At 42.3% G+C, this 22,948-nt stretch overlaps 2 protein-coding genes across 3 annotated transcripts in view; one reads left to right on the forward strand and one right to left on the reverse strand.

The window, feature by feature from the left end:
- The window catches only part of cpped1 (calcineurin-like phosphoesterase domain containing 1), a 27,682-nt gene extending 19,466 nt beyond the window's left edge, over positions 1-8,216 (reverse strand). The window contains exons 1-2 of the mRNA XM_008314762.3: positions 8,005-8,216; positions 5,402-5,620 (exon numbers count right to left, since the gene is read on the reverse strand). Coding sequence (XP_008312984.1) covers positions 5,402-5,620; positions 8,005-8,068 — 283 coding nt within the window. The 5' untranslated portion in view covers positions 8,069-8,216. The remainder of the gene's footprint in view (positions 1-5,401; positions 5,621-8,004) is intronic.
- Positions 8,217-10,463: 2,247 nt separating this feature from the next.
- Positions 10,464-22,948, forward strand: part of shisa9a (shisa family member 9a) — a 35,262-nt gene continuing 22,777 nt past the window's right edge. Inside the window, exons 1-2 of one of the 2 annotated variants that reach the window (XM_017034418.2) lie at positions 10,464-11,224; positions 11,866-11,972. In XM_017034418.2, coding sequence (XP_016889907.1) covers positions 10,692-11,224; positions 11,866-11,972 — 640 coding nt within the window. In that variant the 5' untranslated portion in view covers positions 10,464-10,691. The remainder of the gene's footprint in view (positions 11,225-11,865; positions 11,973-22,948) is intronic. The other variant, XM_017034419.2, reaches the window with a different exon arrangement.

Consider the following 22,948-nt stretch of genomic DNA (forward strand, 5'->3'; position numbering starts at 1 on the left):
AGCAGGAACTCACAGATCATGGATATTCAAGCGTGTTACACTCAAACTGCTGTTCAGAGTCTGCTCCATAATGAAACAGACCAGTAATGGCAGGCCTGTACTGACATGTACTGTAACTGAGAAGGAACGCAACAGTAGATGACCTGCTGACCTTCTGATAAACTCCGGAAGATCAAGATGGATTATTACAAACTCATCATTTATTAAGACTGTCCTTACAGGGGACTTTAGGCAGATTATACCACAAGACCCCAGGGCTCAATGGTGAAGGCTATATTAAGACATGTTTCATAACCTCCACAATCCAGGCATGACCAAACCCCTAAGAAACCTATTACTTTCCTCACAAACCACTGTATGAACCCATTACATAAAGACAATGTCCCCAGTCTCTTAAAAATTCCAAGTGTCTCTAAAACATACTCTCCAAAGGCAGTCAATCGTTCACACTCATATCTGTTTCCAATTTTCTGAAAAATATTTTTTTTTTCTGCCTTTGATGACAATTAAGCAGGATTCCATAATTAGAGACAGCGGACAGGGGATTCCCAAGATAACCTCTACTTCACCTTTGAGAGTTCTACACACGTTTGCCAGCTCAGGCGTACTCTACCAGTTCTATTACCTTACCATGCGTAACATCTTTCATGAACCCTCAGAGACACTGCTTAAATCCTTTGTAGTGCTCATTAGGAGAGTGTTAGGTCCAGCATGTTTCTTTAATCTAATCAGCTCTCTCCACCCTCCTACCCTCCGCTCCCCAGCTTCCCTCTCCACTCTTTATTCTCTTCATTTGTCTGCTTGAAAGACACAAGGCCGCACGAGTGAGAAGGGGGGAAGAATGTAAAGCAGAGGTTGGAGGAAGTCCTCAAGATTAGACAAATGTCAGGGGAGAACACTGAATGAACACTTTTGCCTCTTGATGACTCATCAACAACCTTTATAGAGGCGTAAACTGTGGACAGGGGCTGTTTATAGAGTTCTGAGGTAGCACGCACAAGTGATCCGCAGCTTGTCTGATTTCTAAACAATGTCCAGAAGTAAACGAAACCAATGTTAAATTCAAGAATCACGAGATCGAATCAAACATTTTGAGACTTTGAGAGAATTCACACTGATGCTTCATAAATTCATACGCAGCATAAATAAGGAGTTTGTTTTTGTACAGTGGCAGACTTGCAAATGAATCTGTCAAAAAAAAAAAACAGGTCTGGGAAATGAGACTGCAGCTGTTTGCCAGGGTGACACAGGAAAAAGAGGCAGAGAGAAGGAGAGTGTGGGAATAAGAGGAACGGATTGGAGAGACAGAGGGGAGAATCCTTAAGAATAGTTAAACAGTTGCCAATATCTTGTCGCCAACAGACAGAAGATGTGACAATACCAGTTGACAGCCAGCTTCCCTTGGCTGCCACCCATTTATTCTATGTTGTAAATAAACAGTTTAAGGGGAAATATCAGCTGAGAGACAGGAATGAAGCAGCACCCAATATTTCTTCCCTCTTCACACGCACGACGCGACCCAGTTGCCAGGCGAGTGATGGACACAGTGAGTAATGAGAATGGCACACACAACCTGTTTCGCTAGGGATGATGGTAACAAGGGTTGACGACACCACGTTTAAAAGGTCCCCTAGGCTTCGCTGTTGTTACCCCATCGTAACTCTGGCTGCTGGATCTTCATACCGTGCATGTATATTTGTGAGTGATCAGAGAGACACTGGGGTTACGATGGAAAATGGATGGCGGCCGTATTTCTGATCTAAATGATGCAATCATGGAGATGATGAGGATACTCTGCCTGGAGTCAGGGTTTTAGATGAAAGACAGATACGAACTGCAAGTCTTAAAATTGGTGGTCAGTGTGACTGAAAAAAAATAAAAAGAGAAGCAAGTGCTGTTCTGGGACAAAGCTAAATCTCAACTGCATGTAATGATAATGTTGATTAAGTATTGGTCAGTTTTAATGAATGAAATATCAAATTATTTGAGTTGACTAAATTAAAAGCGTATTTAGTCATCTATTATGCATTGTGTGATATTTTCATTTTAATGAAATAGTACATCATAATTTACAATAATCATAAGATGTATATCATACAACATATTATACAGTATCATATTATTCATTTAATTTTACATAGAAATACCATGATGTGGTGTTGTGACCTTGACACCAGATCAGTTCATATCTCAGTGATTCATTGATTTTGCATGAAACTCAAAATGATGCTTTCAGACAACGCTTCAAATTTAGTCACCTTCTGCAGTCTTCTGTTTATCTGCTCCTAAAGATACGTTAGCTCTGACTGAATCTCAGTAACACAAGTCCCGCCTTCTAGACCAGAACTGAAATGGCTCTCAACGTTATCAATACCTTTTGTCATTGTCAATTAGCCTCACTCATTTAAATCCATTTAGTGTTAAGTTAGTTTTTGTCATAGAAACGAAGGTCCTTAACTAACTCTTTGAAGAAGATTTTAAGTATGTAAATGAAAGCTGGCTGCAATAGTTTGTGGTGATTCAAGTTTAAAGATTCCACCCTCAAGGACTTTCTACACTTTACATGCTTCTCTAAATGAAACTAATTAGAAGAATGCAGCTTCTCCATTAGGGCTTACATAACCTTTAAAATCATTTAAAAACAGAAGGGTAAACAAATAGCCAATTATGTCACTGTGCTCCAATCATCCAGTAAACACACACACACAGAATCCATGCAGAGTTGGATGCTTTTTTTTCTGTCTCTGCCCCCATTCCCTGTGGCCAGTCAGCCACACAGGAACCTCATGCTAGCTTCCTAATTGTCATGCAAAGGTAGTTTGCAGTAGTTGGCGGCTTGCGGCTCTTTTTTCACTGAACATTAACCCTGCAGTGTGTCCTGCCAGTCCATTTCACTTACCCTATTACTGAGTCAGGCAGCTGGACATTGAGAAAAAACTCTGGAGATGTAGTACACATCATCCCTTCGTTACATTTGCTTTAATAAAAGCATCCATTTTTAACTGACACCTGCCAAGGTATACCTAGGAAATATTCTTTGGGCTTTAAAACTGACTCTAAGGGTGCGTTACCAGGTTTAGGTTTGCAAAACTAATTTCAGCTTCACTTGTCTGGGTGAACACTGAGCAGAACACTGCACGTCAGGTCCAAATAAGAAATGGAATGAGAAAGAAAAAAACGGTTTACCTGGCCAGATATTCTCAGAGGTATTCAACTATTTTCAGAACCAATTCTATTCGTCTGAGTGGACAATGACGACACATGCTGAATCATGGGTACCAGCTGCTGCTGCCACAACACCAGGCTGCTTATTGTTCTGGTTCAGAAACATCTGACAAACCAGGACATAGGACTGATTACTCCGAGCTGATTGACTCTTTGTTTGAAAACAAAAACCCTGTGCTCCCCATCTCTAACCAGGAATTTGGAGGATTTTTTCAATGCAAAACCTGTGTTTTGTTCAAAAAGCTTGAGGGCAACCTTTTCTTTTTTTAATATATATTCAATGTAGTTATATGAGGAATGAGGTTGACAGTGGAATACAGAAAAGTGATCGTCTATTTGGGATAAATGCCTTGTGATCACAGGTACAAGATCACAAGATCTGACCATGCTTCTACTACTACTCTTCATTCCAGTCATTAGTACTTCTGTAAGTCTACTGTCACATACAGTTCACATCCATCTGTGCCTGAATAAGTTCAGTAGAATTCATTGCTCGTCCTGTTTTAAGCAAACATTAGCATAGCAGCTGCACGGTGTCAAAGAGGAGTATCAGCTGCAGTACATTGTTTACCAACTCTGACTTGGAAAAAGAGCAGACTAATGTTGAAACTGTTCCCCTCGCCGTGAGTGAAATATGATACAGTGAACCATCAGTGAACTGGTGTTACTGTATTCAAGGAATGCATTGATTAAACCAGGACCATCCCAGGCAGCACCAGTATTCTATATAATGGATTTCTATATATGTGAATGCTGGTGGATGTCAGAAACAACTCTCTGCTTCTGCAAGCAATCTTTGCATGGAGGAGACTGCAGCTTTGAAAATGATTTCTATAGTATACATACAATTACCCGATGCAGCCGGATCTACACAGGTCACCTGAAATTATATGATATAAACAACATTTTCATCAAATTGCAATCATTTCCCCCACAGGTACATACATACGCGTGTACATAGAGTCTTCAAAAACCTCTCCTATCTGCTGCACATGAGTGGAAGGAAATAATCAATTTTGCTCCAGAGTCACAAATGCAACTCAAATTACACCGCATTTCTGTCTGGAATTCTGTATAACAAGGAAAATGTGTTTTTTTATGGTTTCAAACACAAATTTATATGTTAATGTGCTGAGGGTGAGGGCTGTGGTGGCGGAGGAGGCGGGGGTGTCTTTGGGGATGTATTTTCAGCATATATACACTGATCTGTCCCCAAACTCAAATATGAATTTGAGTAATTGTTTTATAAGGAGTTTGTACATTTACTAGGTTGATGGTTCACAAAATAAGGGGCGGTGGGGGAGCAGCAAGTCAAATGTTAAGATATTTTCCCAAATTGTGCCACAGTGAGAAAAATGCACTGTTGTTTATTTGATTAATACCACAGTGATGTGCTCAGATATTTCATACTTTTTTATGTAAAAAATAATGTGCACATTGATTTTAATTGACTCAGACACACAGATCTGGCCTGAATCTATGTAGTATAAATTAATAGTGTTCCTGTGAAGCATATGGTCATTTTTAAAATCTTAGAACAATTAGATGTTCATCATTAAACACTTTATTTAAGTTTATACTTAGCACCCTATTGCCTCAGAGGAGGTCTGTCCACTGACTGATTTGACTCGCCGGTGGCTGTGTTTTCACAAAACATAAAAACTATGACATGGTTTTGCTGGACATCTGGCTGAGTCTTTTGCTGAAGTCAAATGAGGCACAAACAAGAAGATGAGTGAAATGAATTATAGTGTCATTAAAAAGTGTTATTTTAAAAGACTTAGCATGAGCCTACGGCTGTAAGAATGGCATCAGACCCCACTGTCTGGACCAGACCAGTCAACAGTACATCTGTTGGTGCGGCTGAAAACGGCCAGCAGATTTAAAACTAACTGACATCTGAGAGTTTGGGGAGTTTACGTTCTAACATTTGGTAGCAGTGCCAATGTTTTGTTTATTCTCCATACGGCCATATATCTGCCAGGAGGGCTCTTCACTTCTATAAACATGTGCTGTTAGGAGTTTTAGTGGAGCTTTTGGAGTCCCCTACTTATTTATGGCTTATAGAAGGGCTTAAAAAAGCAATACCCACTAGCTGAAAGAAAAAAAGAAAAGGTGTCTTTCTACTTCTCACAACAATCGTTCAGGTTGGTTTAATGTTTCTTTGAATCTCTACCTGGCATGGCGTCGACCAAGTCTCCACACAGCACCATAAACCTGGGTCTGGGAGTGAGTTTATTAACAGCCTCCACGGCCTGCCTGGTTAGTTGAACCTCCTCGTCCCATTCATCGCCTCCTCTGCTGCAGTCGCCCTCCCTCCAGGCCTTCATCAGCCCAAGTTGGGGGTCTGCAGCCTGAATAAGGCAAAAAGGTCCCTTCCAGTGACATTCAGCATCTGAAGCAGAGAGAAAATATAGAATATTAATAAAGGAGTTTGGACATGTGAACATAATGAAGGAGAAGTAACATCAGCCAGAACAGTCACGGTTAAATTCAGTTTTTGTCATTTGCACTCACCAAAAGACACATTAATTTTACTGTGGATGCTGCATTTAACACTGCAGCATCAAGACTGGACGTGGACAAGTACTGATGGTAATGACAACCTCTGACATAATCGACCAGATAGGCATGGGGACATGCTAAGAGCAGATGCTAATAGTAGGTCTGAACAAAAGCCTCGTGCTCCCTTCAATCATTTCCCAGGAAGTGTTCTGAACGTAAGCAGCACTCTAGTGGTCTTCGGGGTCCTACGTGTTCTTTCTACACATATCCCCTCACAGCTTCAGCAGGGGTCAGTCCCCCTCCAACACCTGACTGATTTAAATTTTAATCCAGATTTAACCCAATAGGAATAAAAAGGACTTGGTAGCAAATTAAGACCAAATACAAAAATATCGTTCAAACAGGAAAGAACTTCTGCTTCTTCTGCCCCCTACTGGAGATAATAGATCAGTCTAATCATCTTCCCAGACGTTAGCTGTCTCTTCATATGTCTGAATAATTCTGCTGTGTTCTGTGGACTATTAGATTCAAAAAAGTACATTCAAATTACACAAGACTTTTTTAATTTAACTACTATAAACTACTGATTTGAATACTGTTTGTATTTATTAATAAGACACTTTGCTGATGTGTTGCAGTAGTGATGAAACAATGTCAAACTTGCACTCTTCTTCACAGAGCACTGCTGGAAGTGTCCTTTTCAGCGCAGTGGCAACGCTCCGCCCACATCGGGTCACCGTTGCCTCGAATACGTTTTCAGCATCATAACCGACATTATAAAGGAAACTACCGTTAGCAATAAAACGAAATGCAATACAATGTATTTGCTCCAAGCTTAGCACAACACTACGATGAGTTTGGCAAGTTTGTCATAGCAACCAAATCAGCGTCACGGCCTAGCTTAGTGAAACCAGAAAGTCAGAGTTCCCTCTAATACGAAGTTAGCCAACTTTGATTTAGCACTAAGCCCGCTTCAAGAATCAGACCCCTGGAGTACCGGGGTCAAGAGGTCCACAGAGGAAAATATTTAATCAGTGTGCTCAAACATTTTACCCACAAACTTGGTTTAATGTGTGAAGGCCTTGAGGTCAAAAGTTTGTCTTTGTCTGCGTCTACATGACAGTAGTGATAAGGTTTCAGCTCTAGGCAGAGTTCACATCTGGGTCAAGATTAATGTTTGATTTAGTTTGTTCTAAAACCAACTTCTGATAAACTGAGGAACAGGTACGTGCTTTGACAATAGTATTTTTCATAGTATTTTAGTTTTATCTCCTCTTATTATTTCTTAAAAAGTTATTCAACAAGGCAACATCCTGCTTGTTATCAACAACACACTCAAACCCATACATACTGGCCCAGTTCTTCCTATTTTTGTTGAACTGACATGAAGTTTGAGAATCCACTCACTAGAAAACATTAAAGCTGTGGCTCTGTCTCTGGAGCCTGTGAACAAAAACACATTACAGACAAATAACAATAAAATGAAAAAGCTAAACACACGCTAAAGCAAAGGAGAACGAAAGAAAAGCTCCAATGACAGGGCATGGGAAGCAGCATTGGTGTGTGTCTGTGTCGACTTCAAACGTAAACACACACTTCAAACATGCACTTGCGGAGATGTCTCTGGTGGCAGATCATGTGCTGCTCCAAACAAAACTAATCATAATTTGAGATGAAAGAACTCACAGAGCTTAGTTTAGCTGCAACTAGAAAAGGAAGCGCTAACATTACGATTCTTCTTTTGTGTTTTAACTTCATTAAAACACAATTAAACACCATATGCACAAAACCTATGGGTTTGTTTAAAAGCTAGTTTACCTTCTCTAAAAAGACAGAAAAAATATAGTGTAGACAAGTTGTCAACAGTAAGTTAAAATTAAATAAAATATTATAAAAATGTAAAATCAAACAACTGAAAATATAGAAAACAAATCAGAGAAACTAACTTAAAGTGCATGTTATATATATATATATATATATATATATATATATATTACATACTCCAGTTTAACAACACTATTAGATACATAACAGGGTTTTTTTTGGGGGGGGGGGCATTCTAAAGTCAACGGAAAAGAAGAAGTGAGAGCTGCTGTTTAGATTCCTGACTGACAGAACAACATAAGCTCAGTCCATAAAACGAGGCTAATGAGCATTCGACAAAGTTCATATGTTAAAACAAGCGTTGATAATGTATATAACTATAATTAATTCCAGCTAATGCGTTAGCCTCTAATTCGGCTAACCTCCGGAGCTAACGTGACTGTGGTTCACCTTCTGTCAGTCCACTGAAAGTCCGGTCTTTGGCTCTCAGAAAGATGTCCTCGGTGTCAGCCATGAGGTCTAAAACTTAAACAGCCGACCAGGGGAAACTGTTGTGCCGCTGGTTAGTCTGTCAAAAAGTCACCGGAGTGGTCTGCCGTAGAGTTCCGATCTGTCTGAGCTGTCAGTGCTCTGACAGCGAACGGCAGTCAGGATCGGCGATCGACTATTCTGCCTGGCATGTAGCGCCAGTGGCGGTAAAAGGAAATATGGTGCCCACAAGTTAAATAACCCCCCGAAAATAAAATACGTTTATAAGGAAAGAGAAAGTTTTTTTTTTCTTTCTCAATCGTTTTTCTTCCTCAGTCTCTCTTTATGTATTACCACGTTTAATGCTGTCATTATTAAGAAACTTCGGAAGGAGTTGCTCTTCAGTTAAACAAGTACTTTTAGTTTGGTCTAATCACGTATAGGTTTTACTGTCCCTTCTACTGCTGGAGTTTGTCGTCAACAAAGGGTCTGCAGCCTTGGGTGGTACCAGTGTGGTAGAGGTATTTATGAAATCTTACATCCATTATTTTTACTTTAACATAAACCACACTGTTATGTAGCTGTATATAGACACTTCGTTTGGAGCTCCCTCATCTTTATCCTTTTTTTTTCCGGGCACTTTGACCTATAAACATTGCAGACAATTGCTGTAGCTGAGGTGTGCCCTCTACTTGTATAATTCTGAATTACAGGACAATTGAGGTCCAGTGAAATGATTTGTGGAAGAAAGTAAGAAGACAACGTTGGTTAATTGTTACCTGAATTTCGATTAGGGTTTAAATCTTTTTTGGAGGGCAATTAACTAATGTACAATTAGCATTAGGTTAATGAATTATTTTATTTTATTTAATTAGTATACTCTTGATAACGTTAATGTTTTTCTAGCAGGTTTATGGCTGTGCTGTCACCCCACTAGGTCCACAAAACGTGGAAGTGTTGAAAATTTTGCTTTGTGTTCTCTAGTTCTCTAGCCTGTGGACAGAGCCTGTGGACTTTCAGCACCATGGATAGAGCTCCCCCACCAACCCTAAACATTTGTGAACATCAGTTTAATTAACCTCCACATATCTGCTCATGTACCAAATATAAATCCTAGCTTTTTTCAGATGACTTATTTGTACAAATGTTTAGTTAATTTGTGATATGAGCTTTGTCACATCCTACTGGATGTTGGCATCAGAGGTTTGCTGTGGTAAACTGGTACTAAAGAGTCATACTCACAACCTGGTTCCAAGGTGGTAATACTCGACGACTTGTTAATTAAATATTTACTAAAAGTAGTCCTTTACCATGTGTCTGCATCAACAGCGGAATACTTTTAAAGCTGATAAAAACAGCGTTACGAGTTCAAATTAAGAAATTCCACAAGGATTTCAATATTCAGTTAGTAGAAATATTGCCTAGTTGTTTTTAAATGTCGTATATAAAGATATTTAACTACACAGATACAAATCAAAGCAGTGGTGACATAAGATATATGAAATGTAAAGAAAAACATTCTAAAATCTATACAGAGAAGTGAATATTTTAAACGGATATTGAGAAGGTATTTTACTCTAATCTCTCTCTCTCTCTCTCTCTCTCTCTCTCTGTGTGTGTGTGTCTGTACTCCCAGATTCCTCCTCCTCCTCCTCCTCTTCTTTAGCGAACCAGACCCTCTTCCAGCCCAGTTCTCTTCCTATTCGCTCACTGCGCTCTCATCCTCAGCGTGGCTTGTGTCTCTTCTTACTCCTGTGCGTAAGAGCGCACTGATGGATCTGAACTGGACTTCTGAAGACGCCAAATCCGACTCTGCTAAGACGTGTGAGTGCTCGGCAGCAGCAGCAGCAGCAGCAGCAGCAGCAGCAGCAGCAGCAGCAGCAGCAGCAGCAGCAGCAGCAGCAGCAGCAGCAGCAGCAGCAGCAGCAGCAGCAGCAGCAGCAGCAGCAGCAGCAGCAGCAGCAGCAGCAGCAGCAGCAGCAGCAGCAGCAGCAGCAGCAGCAGCAGCAGCAGCAGCAGCAGCAGCAGCAGCAGCAGCAGCAGCAGCAGCAGCAGCAGCAGCAGCAGCAGCAGCAGCAGCAGCAGCAGCAGCAGCAGCAGCAGCAGCAGCAGCAGCAGCAGCAGCAGCAGCAGCAGCAGCAGCAGCAGCAGCAGCAGCAGCAGCAGCAGCAGCAGCAGCAGCAGCAGCAGCAGCAGCAGCAGCAGCAGCAGCAGCAGCAGCAGCAGCAGCAGCAGCAGCAGCAGCAGCAGCAGCAGCAGCAGCAGCAGCAGCAGCAGCAGCAGCAGCAGCAGCAGCAGCAGCAGCAGCAGCAGCAGCAGCAGCAGCAGCAGCAGCAGCAGCAGCAGCAGCAGCAGCAGCAGCAGCAGCAGCAGCAGCAGCAGCAGCAGCAGCAGCAGCAGCAGCAGCAGCAGCAGCAGCAGCAGCAGCAGCAGCAGCAGCAGCAGCAGCAGCAGCGCAGACAGCAGAAAATACAATTAGGTTCTTGTGATATTCTCTCTTTCCGCTGATATTTGTTCATGTGTGTGTCAGGGCGGATAGATTATGTTAGTCCAGCTCCATCAGTGCGGATGACGGTGCCGTTTGGATGTACATTTCTGGACTTTTCAGCATACCATGACCGTGCGCCTTCCTTTCTCTCTACCAGTCTTTTCGTCTCTCTGTGAAGTTGATGGTGGAAGCAAACACAATGAGGGGGAAATACTTTCTCCTCGCCTTCTTGTTGCTCAAACTTATGGCTCTGGTGTGCAAGGCCGACGGGGAGCCGGGGATGCTCGGAGGATTCGTAATGATCGCCACCTCCAACGGCTCCAAGGAGGAGGAGAGCGTGTCCGAGGAGACCCCGCACACGGAGGACAAATGTCGGGGCTACTTCGACGTGATGGGCCAGTGGGACCCGCCGTTCGTCTGCAACACGGGCAACTATCTCTACTGCTGCGGCACCTGTGGCTTCCGCTTCTGCTGCGCCTACAAGCACTCGCGTCTGGACCAGAGCACCTGTAAAAACTACGACACGCCATTGTGGATGAAGACCGGACAGACCCCGTACAACAAGAAGAACAAGATGCACGACAGCACCAAAGACAAGACCAACTTAATTGTTTACATTATTTGTGGAGTAGTGGCCATCATGGCTCTGGTGGGGATTTTCACCAAACTGGGGCTGGAGAAGGCGCACCGGCCCCAGAGGGAGAACATGTACAGGTGAGCCTCCGTCATCCAACTCCATTCCCTTCTTCTCTTTCTTCTTCGTCTCCAAGTGTGCTTGTTTACAAGGAGACTTGCCGTGTAGTAGCCTACGCACCCAGTGATGTGGAGTGTGCACAGCATGCCTTTGGTTTCTGCAGCTCCCTTTATATATTCATGAAAGTACAATAGGAATAAACTGCCCTATAACTACGCATTGCATCTCACAGTCAGTCTGGCTGTAGTTTCTGGGCAACAACAAGAACTTAGGTCATTTGTCATGGACGCTGCATGCTCTGTCCACTCCAGTCGAGCTGACCATGGTGCTATATAACATCATTGGAGCCACTCACATCAAGAGGGGGGCGGCTTCTTTCACTACAGGGCGGCATTGCGCTCCATTGTGTCTGCTTTGAGATCAGTGCAAAGGCTTTGGTGTAATGTAATTGTTCAGATTGAATGTGCAATGACTGCACAGAAGAAAGAGAAGAGATCAAGATAAATAAAACCACGCAGTTAACACTCAGCTGCACCTCACCGTTTTATTTAACAAAAAAAAAAAAAAAGATGTGCAGCCAAACTGAATCATTCAATTAACCACATTGTGCACTGCTCCCTAATGTCTGCACCTCCTCCATCTCCCCATTTCTGTCTGACAGGGCCGTTGCCAGCGTGCTGCAGGGCGGGTGTCCAGGTGAGCAGTACCGCGGGGAGGAGGCCCTGGGGATGCACTCACAGCACTGTGTTTCCAGGACCACAAACCTCCGTGAGATTTTCTCATTTTCATCATAATTGTTTTCAGAGTTTTTGATTCAATCCTGGCTTTGAACTGTGTGTGTCTGTTACTCAAAGCAGTGTATGGAAGTGTGCGTGAGGTGTGTGTCAGCAGGACAGAGGCTTCTCGCAGTGCTAAGGATAGAACTGAGTGCTGAAAAATATCATCAGAGACGAGTTAAACTCGATTAAAAATGGATGCAGCTTTCTGCTTTAAGACTGTTTGGTTGATGATGAATGGGAAAAATAACACATCTTCACTTATTTTTTAATGTTAGTTAATATTCCACTGACAACTTTCCAACAATATTGTGGCTACCTGTCAAACTCATCTGTGGTTTACAACAGAATTTGAGAAAACGTGTCGACTCCAGTATCTATCGCTGTATAGCTCTTAAAAAGTGAATGATTAATCGCTCGTGCTGCAACAGGAGATAGTGTAGGTGTGTAAGTGTGTGTGTATATGTGAGAGGGAGTATTGTCTGTTCAGTAAATGCCACATGTGTGAACTTTGCTGTGACGAGTAGAATCTGTGTCTTTGCATTGCCGCAAGTAATGGCCAAAATAGAAATCAGACAAATCTGCGTGTGTAACCTCATGGTTTACGCTGTTGTCGGAATGTAAAATACGACTCTCTGAGATGCTGACGCTTCCGGTGTTCTTCAACTAGATGCGGTGTTCATTTTGTAATTTCTGATATTATTTAGAGGAAAAGACACGACTGAGCATGTCATAACTGTCCATTTGGATCCTGAGTCCAAGCGAGGTTGTGTTGTGTGCTTTAACATGTATTTTCCTCTAAACAGTGTTGTGATGCACTGGTCAAAAGTAGCTTCGTTCTCCACAGACCGATTTCATACATATTCACTCACAATCTAGTCTGTTACTTTCTCATGAAAGTGGTTTGTTTTTGTTCTTTCTTGCCTCGGTCAGATAACCATCCATTTTATAACATGCTGAAAAAAATAACATGTCCCCTGTCTTCTGTTTCTTTTCAAATCCAGCTGTTATTCAATGTTTTATTTTAGTTCATGCCCACATGATATAATGAGGGAATGAAAGAGGGGAGTGGGAGAGAGAGTGTGTGTGTGTGTAAGAAAGAGAGGGAGCGGGAGAGAGTGTGTGTGTTTTAGTGGAGGGAGATCGGGCGGCTGTGATTTTAAAGGGTTGTGTTGTTAGTGGGGGGGTGTAGAGTACACAGAGTATGAATGCCATCTATTTTTGTTGCGTCCCGTGGGCTGCAACAGCACCAGGCTTTCTTTGTGTTTTTAACACTGAAGATCAAACAGATGAATGCACACAAAACACATGCCAATAAATAAATGCACACACACACACACACTCTGTAACACAGTCCTCATATTCCCCTAAAAAGTTTGGTCACAGTCCGCTGCCAGTTCAGATCCATGGCTAACTTCACCACATTTCCAGAAACATCTCAGTCTTTGTAGACCACCAGTGGGAAGAATATGGGCCAGAGCAGGGTCTGGTTTCAGACTAAACTTCACTGGCTCTCAAAGGAAACAAAGCTCCTGAAATGAGTTGCGTCTTAGCCCAATGTAGCTCTGACACACACTACTGAATAATGGTCATAAAACATTCTGTTTATGCAGACAAATACTCAGGGGAGTAGACAAACACTTCAGGTCTATTTCCAGGGAGTCATTGATGGACCCTGGGTGGCGCTGTGCATTTCTTTACATGTAAAACCATTGTGAATTACATTAACTTTTCAGAAGAAAACAGACGATAAAGCACAACTGAAGGTGCAGCTAACGAAGGAACACCACCTGTGATTGACAACTGGAAAATGAATAGGAGCCCGAGGACAGCAACCAGACAATGGCAATGATTAGGTCATACTCTGCATTATTTAGAGTATTTTCCTCTAAAAGGAATTTTAATTTTGCAAAACACTCCATAGGTTCCAATGAGGGAAACGTTAAACTAGTGACTGAGAGAGATGGAGATAAACAAGGAAAGGTTTACAGGCGTTATAAATGAAGGGACTTGAAGCCTTGGGACTGTAGATACTTGGACATAATTCCAAACCAGTTACAGCACCATTCCCACATCTCCAAAATTACCCCTTCCAGTTTACAGTTTATGTTGGAACCGATCAACACAGAACTGGCTGATGAAATACTGTGATTACGAAACACAGGGAGGGGAGCGTACACACGAGAGAGTAGTCATAGGATATGTGTGTGTTTGTCTGTGTGTGTTTGTGTGCAGCTACTTGTGTTGGCTTATGACAATGAAACAAAAGTGTAATCCTGAAACGGCTCCTCCTTGACAAACATTCAGGTGACATAACCCTACTCAGCATGAAGCACTCCACCCACAGACACCATCCACATCATGATGAGAGCACATCTCATGGGCCGGGGCAGAAACAAAGGTGGCATTCATTTTCAAAGGTTTGGCTTCAGCGACGAGTTGGTCTGATTTTATAAAAGCATGAGGAGAGAAAAAGACACCGGAGATGAATGACGCGTAGTAGGTGTTTTTCTTCTCCTCTCCCTATTGTGGGGGAAATGAGATAGAAGGCTGCCCTCTCACCCTGGTAGCAGATGCAACACTGAGGAACTGGAGATTATTATTATTTGCAATGTGAAAAGCACTCCTCTGAAACCTCTAACCCTTGGGCTTGTGAGTAATCTTGTGGAGCGTTTTTAACCCCTGCAATCAGCGATCAGATCCTCCTCAAAATCCACAAGTCAGCGAGGGAGGGGATGTATCGCAAGAAATGATGGGGTGTTTGGATTATGGATTTTCCTTGGATGTGAGAATGCTTTTTTTTTGTTTTTGTTTTAAATGATTAACGAGCGGTTAAATGGACTGAAAAGGCCAAGATGGGTTTTCATTAAGGGAGTGTGAAGTGTGAAAGGACAGGAGAGGAGACGAAGAGGACACTGGAGGAGATGAGCAGTCACTGCAATGTAAATATACATCAGGGTTAAAAGGCTCACGTGCAAGAGGATGTGCCGATGTGTGCATAATTTGGCTCTGATAAAATGCAGGATTGTGCCGGAAAATCTATTTTTAGTGCAAACCACATATTGATTATAGCTTATGGCCCAGATTGGCCCATTACTGGCATCGATGAAGCCGCTCTGCTAGATCTATGCTGCAGGGGGGAAATTCCTCTGGGCCTCATGTGAATGTCAGTCACAGCAGGTTATCCCTCTGTCTGTAATCACTGTTGACCAACACCACTGTGTCACTGATGTGTTTTCATTAGGCTCACTTGTCAACAAAGGTGTAGGACAGCAAGTGTAGCATCTGTCCTCTGTGACTCTCTAATATCCATTAGCATATGGGCAATAAGAGCCAGGTGAGGGTTGACAGAGTGGGGTTCAGCAAGTGGAGCAAAAAGAGAAGATTTATGATTGATTTATGGTTTACAGAGAGCAGACAGCATCTAATCCCATCGTTCTGACCACGATCACTGTGTGATGAAATAAAGAAGTCAAATTAAACAGATGAATTATTACATCCAGTCATCTTTTTGGTAGTCCATCTAAAGATATTTGGGTGGGCCGCGCTGTAAGTTTTATTTAGTCAAAAAAACACACGCACACACACATCTCTGCAGTATGTGTAGAAACACACAATTCTCTTTTAGGTTTAATTACATCCCTGACAGCCATAATATTTGCCTTTTCATTCTGAGATGAAGAGGATGAAATTTTAATAGGTAACTCTTTTGGAGAATGTCCAGGAATGGAATAAAAAAAAACTGTCTGCAAAACACTCCAGCTCTGCCTCCTGACTGTGTGATCTCTCCACAGTGAAAGTGTGTGCAAAACGCATGCAGGCAGTGTGCAGCTGCAGGTTTGTGCCTGTCAACAGGAGCTGTGCTTTGCCTTCGTTAAAAGTAGACGAGTGTGACCTTGTCTTCCACACCTGTCATTTGAGCCTTCGGTGTGTCACATTTGATTGCACAGTGTCAGAGCAGAAAGAGGAGTCCCAGCTAGTATATATATATATATATATACTGTACAGGCTGTAGAAACAAGCAGAGATAGGGTTTGCTCAGTAAAATGACAGAGCTGAAGGCAGCTATCTGCCAGGCGTCACTACAACCCCACTTCCATTTGAAGTTCAGCTCCTGGCCTGCTGTTCAAACAGGGAGGAAAAGAAGGTGGAGCTGACGCTTCATCCCTTACTCTTAGTCTCAAAGCCTGTTGGAGTCAGAGAAAATCTACGGCTATAGCTACATCTGCTTTTCTTTGATCCCAGACATGAACTGACTGTACGCCGGTTCTTACTTCGCAGGAGAATGGACCGTAGAAGTGTCACACCTTTTCCATTCTTAATACACACTGAGGTTAAAGTTTTTGCATCGCTTATTTCACCGCACAATGTCACAGTCTTTCACACTCCAACTGCTGAGAGACACATCCACGTGGAGACCACTGGGACCCATGACAGAACGTATTACCAACCATTACCTACATCAGAACTATGCTTGTTTGATCCAGGCCCATCATAACTCTCTCCACACCTTCCTCATACAAACATCTAAACCAGAATGCTTCATTTAACCCAATTCACCTTGGGTTTGATCTGGTCACATTTAAAAACTCTGATCTGTTAAACACCAAAAGAAGAAGATGACTGTAGTTACGATGGCGGTGTCTCAGATGACACAAAACAACAGTCAAGTCACAGGGCTACACCTCAGGTGGAGAACTTATCTTTGTTTTCCCATTTAAATGATGTCAGAACATCTAAATAAGACACCGGTGACCCTGTTATTGAAGAGCAGCCGTGTCGTTAATGACTCGGTGAGTATTTTGATAAATGAAGCAGTGCTTCAGAGGGCAGAGAGGGCTGTAAGGACCTGCCAACTGTCCTTCGCCGTCCACACTATTTGTAATTTCCCATCTTGTCATTGTAACGTAAAAGACGCAACAGGGACGGTGAATATCTGAGCTTCTAATCAGCCTGGCATCCATCCACAGGAATATTAATCAGGTCATTTACTCCCAGGAAATCACATCCTGCGTTTGACAGGTAATTATGTCTGCTAGTGTAGGTGTGTGTGTGTGTGTGAGAGAGAGAGAGAGAGAGAGAGAGAAGGAGAGGGAGAAAGCAGATGTGTGTGTTTGTGGGAGGTTTTTGTTCATAACATATACAGTAACCAGGGTCAGATCTTGCACAAATTAATCAACTGCAAGTTCTTCTTTTCTTTTCTTTTTTAAACCTGTGTCGTGCGTACATGAACATCCATCCATCTTCATCTGTTTCCCTCTCATTTACGTTGCAGTGTGTGTGAGGCAGTCATGGGATACGCTGCCAGATTTCCCATCTGTATGTTTGAACAGGTGGTTATCACCACTGCTTTCTAATTAACTGCTGCATTGACTCTTCCTAATCTACTCCTCAAATTAATGACTCAAGCCTTCCGCAAATATTGGGATTGGTTTTTGTTAAATGGATGTAGAGAATGAATTAATTACGCTGATGCAACTGTGAACACTTTTCAAGGTGAAGGGTTTTTTTGATGTGTCAAACGCCCGGAGGCCGAGCTGATCCATTTTAATGTGTTCCTTCTACTCTACATTCAGGCAGTGTTAAGACAACATTCCTTGTCACAACATGACGACTAGTCAGGTATACTACATAGACCAGACAGTGATGCATCAACTGTCCTGGGATAAAACTGGATTGCATGCTAACTGAATCAACTTTGTTGTCAATATACAGGTATAACAAAATAAAAGCTGACAGGTCTCCAACGCTACTACACTGAGGAATATTAGAACAACAACTGACTTACATTTACCATTTACCATGACTGATCTAGTTAGACCTGCCCTGAGACTTTAATGAGCTTCAGACTATTATGACCATCACTGGTGGACCCCTCTGGTTTACATACGATTTATCCAGTACTTCATGTAAGCCGGGACTGTTTGTCCAAAGTCTTGGATTCAGGAAACGACCTGTTGAGGATGAACTGGCCAAACCCCTACATCACTCTCCCTCTCTCTCTGTCTTTTCCTCTCCCTCTCTATCTGTCTTTCTCTCACATGCACACACACATACACACATTTGGCAACACAAAGCCAACACACATGTACAGAATTCATGAACACACACACACACACACACATATCCTGTTCCAGGCCTGTGCTTCACACGGCCCGGGGGTAGGTAGCAGATTTGCTTGGCCGGCTGACTGATGCCACCAGCACTGTTATGTCACAGGCAGGGAAAAGCTCATGCTGCGAGCACAATTGTCAACCCAACCAGCCTTTCCCAAGCACACTCCCCCCCACACACACACACACACAAACACACACACACACACTCATCACCTGATGTAGTTTTGGGAATTTTTGTTTTTCTTCCTTTGCCCACGGACATCAATATGGTCTGGCTCTGTTACCACCCTGGCCTGAGGACACAGAGATCCACTGGCAGCCGTCCTTCAATCCTCATGCATACTGTAGGCAATAACATATACTGACAACAAGTCATACACGAGCCCTCGCTCCCACCAACATTACCCATCCAACTGAGCTCTGGCCCATGAATAGGGGACATGCGCCTGGGCAAAGTGTGTCAGAATGCTGGGCTCTGCCTCTGACAGATCTTGTGTCTGCAAATAACCAGCCCGGAGTTTTGTTTCCACCTGGGTGTCTGCAGCAATCGTCCTGTTCTCAGTTTCTGGCCACTGGTGCCATTCCTCCTGGCATTTTCTGTCTCTTCTGGTTACAGAATCTGTTGGTGCTGGTGTTGTTGTTATCGTTTGTTGCCGTTTTTGGGACCAGATTCTCAACGTTTCCCCCTCGGTGCTTCACAAATGTCTCTATCTGTTACATCTTAGCATTTGAATATGAACTGAAGCAGAGGAGGCACAGAGAACGTAGTCTACGCGCAGGTACACTGGTACGCTGAATACATGTTTTTTCCTTGGCTGGGGGAACTGAAAAATTGTCATCAATAAATCTCCATCTTTGGAGGATTTTGGCAGCAGGCGGGGGTTTGTACTGAAGATCAGATGCTGTCAGATGTTGGATTTGTTTCCTTCTCACACATTTAGGAAAAGCCAGACAGCCATTAGTGTCAAGTGAGATCAAAGTGGTTTATATGGGCTGGTTTATATAAAAGTGGTTTATATATTTATCTAAAAACAAATAAATGTTGTTTACTCAACTTTTTTAGCTTAGCTAATTTAGCTAATGGCTGCTCTGCTAGTGGTCTTCTGTTTTTAGCATTGTTTTCAAGAAGGTAAAAAAAGGGCATTGACATGTTACTACATGAACAATTAAACAATACTTTGTATTCATCTCTCAGTACGACCGTTCAAGTGTAGCAGTATGTGTTTGAAGACTGACCGCAGTGTTTAGAAACCCCTGTTGTCGCCTTTTAGCCCACAGGGAATCAGGTTTCCCGAAGTCGGTTCTGATCAAATATATATTTGACCTTATTCTTTGCTGTGTCGGTGAGACGCTGAACTGCCACTGAAGCACTTTATCTGCCCACAAAGCAACTTAATGAGCTCCACAATACCAGCAGACCTTCCCTTGTTGGAAGGCTCATTTAGGTGCTTGAACGGTGATGTTTAATATATAAAGTGCTATGTATGTGATGACGCATTCAACTTTAATTTGGATCCATTATGCTGAGTGGAACAACCAGGATGGAGATTTAATACTTTCCCTGGAGTGTCTCCTTCAACGTCTATAATCACACAGCTCTGTATGTTGAGTTCAATAATCATCCACAAAGACACATTCACAGACACTTTAAAGAGATTATGGCAGCAGCTACTGCTGAGATAGGGACAGAAGCTTTAGGGACAGGACTCCAGAGGGAGAGCTGCCTTTGGATGTCACTGCCCCTGAAGCTGTGGCCCTCGAAGGAACCTTGGGAAATGGAAGTTAAAGTGATCTTCAAATCTGAAATTGTCTCCTTAATTCTGTTCTATAGTAGCCTTGCACAGAGTGCATCAATTCCCAGAGAGAGAGAGAGAGAGAGAGAGAGAGAGAGAGGAGACGATGGAGATGCAACAGGAGGACGAGAGATAAGAAAAGTAAGATTAGAAGACGGGAGAGACAGAGACAGACTGAGGGGAGGCTGAGGGAGAGAATCTAGATCCATACTGAGATGAGAGATATTTTAGGCTTCTTCAATATGAAAACAGCTAGAAAAAAAAGTCCCCTGTTGCGCTTCGCCTTCAGGCACACAATAGTGACATTACACTGTGATGGTGATGGGGCTTAAGTGGTTTGACATTCAATTAGTCCTGAAATGGTCCGAAGCTACTGTGTGACAAACGGCATTGATGGTGGATGGACCACCAAGGCTCACAAAGAGAAGAAGATGTGAACATTGATTTCTGCTGGCGTCATTGTTGGTGGACAATGAGGAGAGAAGGTGATAAAAAGGTGGACAATGTACGAGCGTCTGAGGAGGAGAGTGATGTTTGACTGGATCTACTGTGTCTAAATGGCTTATAATTATCATTTCTATCAGTTTCTTTTCTAGCATTTATAACTGTCACAGCCTTAATTGGGGAGCCATTGTTCTCTGTGGTAATTATAACATCTGACTAAATGAACTGAGGAAATTTAGGAGCACAAGAGCTGGAACACACAGGCAACAGAAGCAACAGGAAAGCCCTCTCATTACCAGTTCTTAGGAATAGAAGCTTTAGGATAAATCATTATGTCGGTTTAATATGTACAGTAACAACAGAAAGTACTGCTGCCTCAGCGCCCTTGACTTAAGGATAAGAGGGGGCAGTGGGGCGGGGGTTCAGCTATGCTCATCAGAGCCTCAGCATTGGATGGTTTTGCCTGTAAACGGTTAGCTAACATTGTCACACTCAGCTGCTTTGTTATTGCAAAGTGGAGCAGTAAATCCAGATTTAGTGATGCAAACCTGATGCAACTAAAAACACACACGTCCACGTCCTGTTGTTATTGCACATATTAATATTGCAACTTTGCAGCAGCTGTGGCCAGACAGTGGGAGAGTGGTTAGTGCCCCTGCCCTAGAGCAACAGGATCAGCGGTCAGATTCCTGGATGGTAACAGAGGGCTTCTCAGTATGTGTGAAGGATAGTTTCTCTTCACAGTTCTACAATAAAAATGCACAGCAAGGTCTAAAAATCCACAACTTTGTGTAGCCAAATTTCCAGCTTTACATATTTGTCTTGGCATTTTTCCATATTCATAATCCCATCATTTGGATTAGTCACACACAGTGAAACACAGACATCTACCTGCTGATGTTTGTCCTTCTGTTTCAGCTTTATACAGAAAAGGAGTAATGAAGTAATCATGATTAATTACTGCTACGATACATGGTGGTGGTCATTCCGATCGATCTTCAGCTGTCCTGTGGTGAATCTGATCTGAAGCCCTAGAATAAACATGCACAAATAAGAGTTGTTTTTGTTTATTTCTGACATTACACCTACTGTGTGGCTTTGTTTGCAAACATTTGCACTAGCACTGCCAGTGTGTGTCTCCTATTATTTCACTATCATACAGAATTCCATCTCCTGTGTCTGAGTCCACTGGTGCAGCCTTCTGTTGGTATTGATTTTAATCTGCGCTCTTATACTGTCTACCATATTGGGTTCTGCCAATCTCTTTGTTTTGGTCCCCCCCCCCACACACACACACAACATCTGTTTGCCTTCGACAATGTTAAATTCAATGCATGCAGCTCCTCACAACAAATTAGATTTACGTACGACTGCCTCTATCTCTCAGTATCTTCCATAATTATCATGCGCCCCACATTATACGGTTTCTTTTGTGAATATGAAAGTTCTTTGTCTTTGTTGTTGGAATGTTTGACTAAGTTAAGGACTCTGTGGAGCCTCGAGCTTGAAGGTTGGTCACAGTTGGACAGGCTGCGAACAACAAAGTGTGTCTGAAGCATTTGCATTCATGCTTTTGTAAATAACAGAGAGTTTATTTATAAATCCCTCAAGAAAATGCAATGCTTTTTGATATGTTTCTTTGCATTTTGTGAGGCGTTAAAAAGACAAACGTGCAAATAGTTTGAGCTTCTGTTCAAGGCAAAAACTTTATCTAAATCCAAAATAAATATATATTTTTTTCAGTTAATAGAGTTAACCTGTATTGTAAGGTCTCAACATGGTCTCAATTTTTTAGAGCTGGCTTTAAGCAAAAAAGCAAAAAAAACAAGTATTTTATTTATTGTCTGTTAGCTTCAATATAACAACATTATTAAAAAGAATAAATTCAGAGACAGACATGATGAGTTTCAAAATGAAGGGGGCGCTAACCTGCTAACTGAGCTTGCTAACATAGCAACTGAGATATTGCTAAACATACTGGCTGCTATCCTGATAGACAGTTAATACCAATTTTTAAAGGTTGCCACAACAATTTTTAGCATTAAAATGCTAATGCATATGTAAATCAATTTATTTAAGTTGTTGAACTTGTTTTTGTTAGTTTTAGATGTAATTATGATCAAATGTGTGCACTAAAAAGCCAGTTAAACCCATCTGAAAAATTCCTGATTTCCATCATGCAGACACACATCAAAACTCTGGTGGGAAGCGCTCGTCTTGATAAGTTCCTGGCAATTAAAGCCATGTTTTGCAAAAGAAGGAAAGAGATAAGTGACAGGTTCTGGATGTAGGCTGTCAGATTGGTAAAGACCCAAAGTGCACAACAAATGTTAATGTTAAATCTGACAGCCACTTTTATCAAACCAAAATCAAAACTGTTTTCTCCGCTAGTCTGGAAAATACGCTAAATCACTTTTCCCTAATGGATTATTGACACCAAAATGCAACACACTCTATCTTTCCATCTGTATTTGTCTACTTGGCAACATTTGCACAATTCCGCTGTCAATCACCTTAGTGTGTGGAAGAGAGATAAACGGCATTATCTGCAGAAACACATGTTCACAGTGCACATCTGCAAACCTGCCAGATGTGCATTCCACACGCAGGAACAG

The sequence above is a fragment of the Cynoglossus semilaevis genome, chromosome 8 (assembly GCF_000523025.1).
Source record: "Cynoglossus semilaevis isolate Cse_v1.0 chromosome 8, Cse_v1.0, whole genome shotgun sequence".
NCBI lineage: Eukaryota > Metazoa > Chordata > Actinopteri > Pleuronectiformes > Cynoglossidae > Cynoglossus > Cynoglossus semilaevis.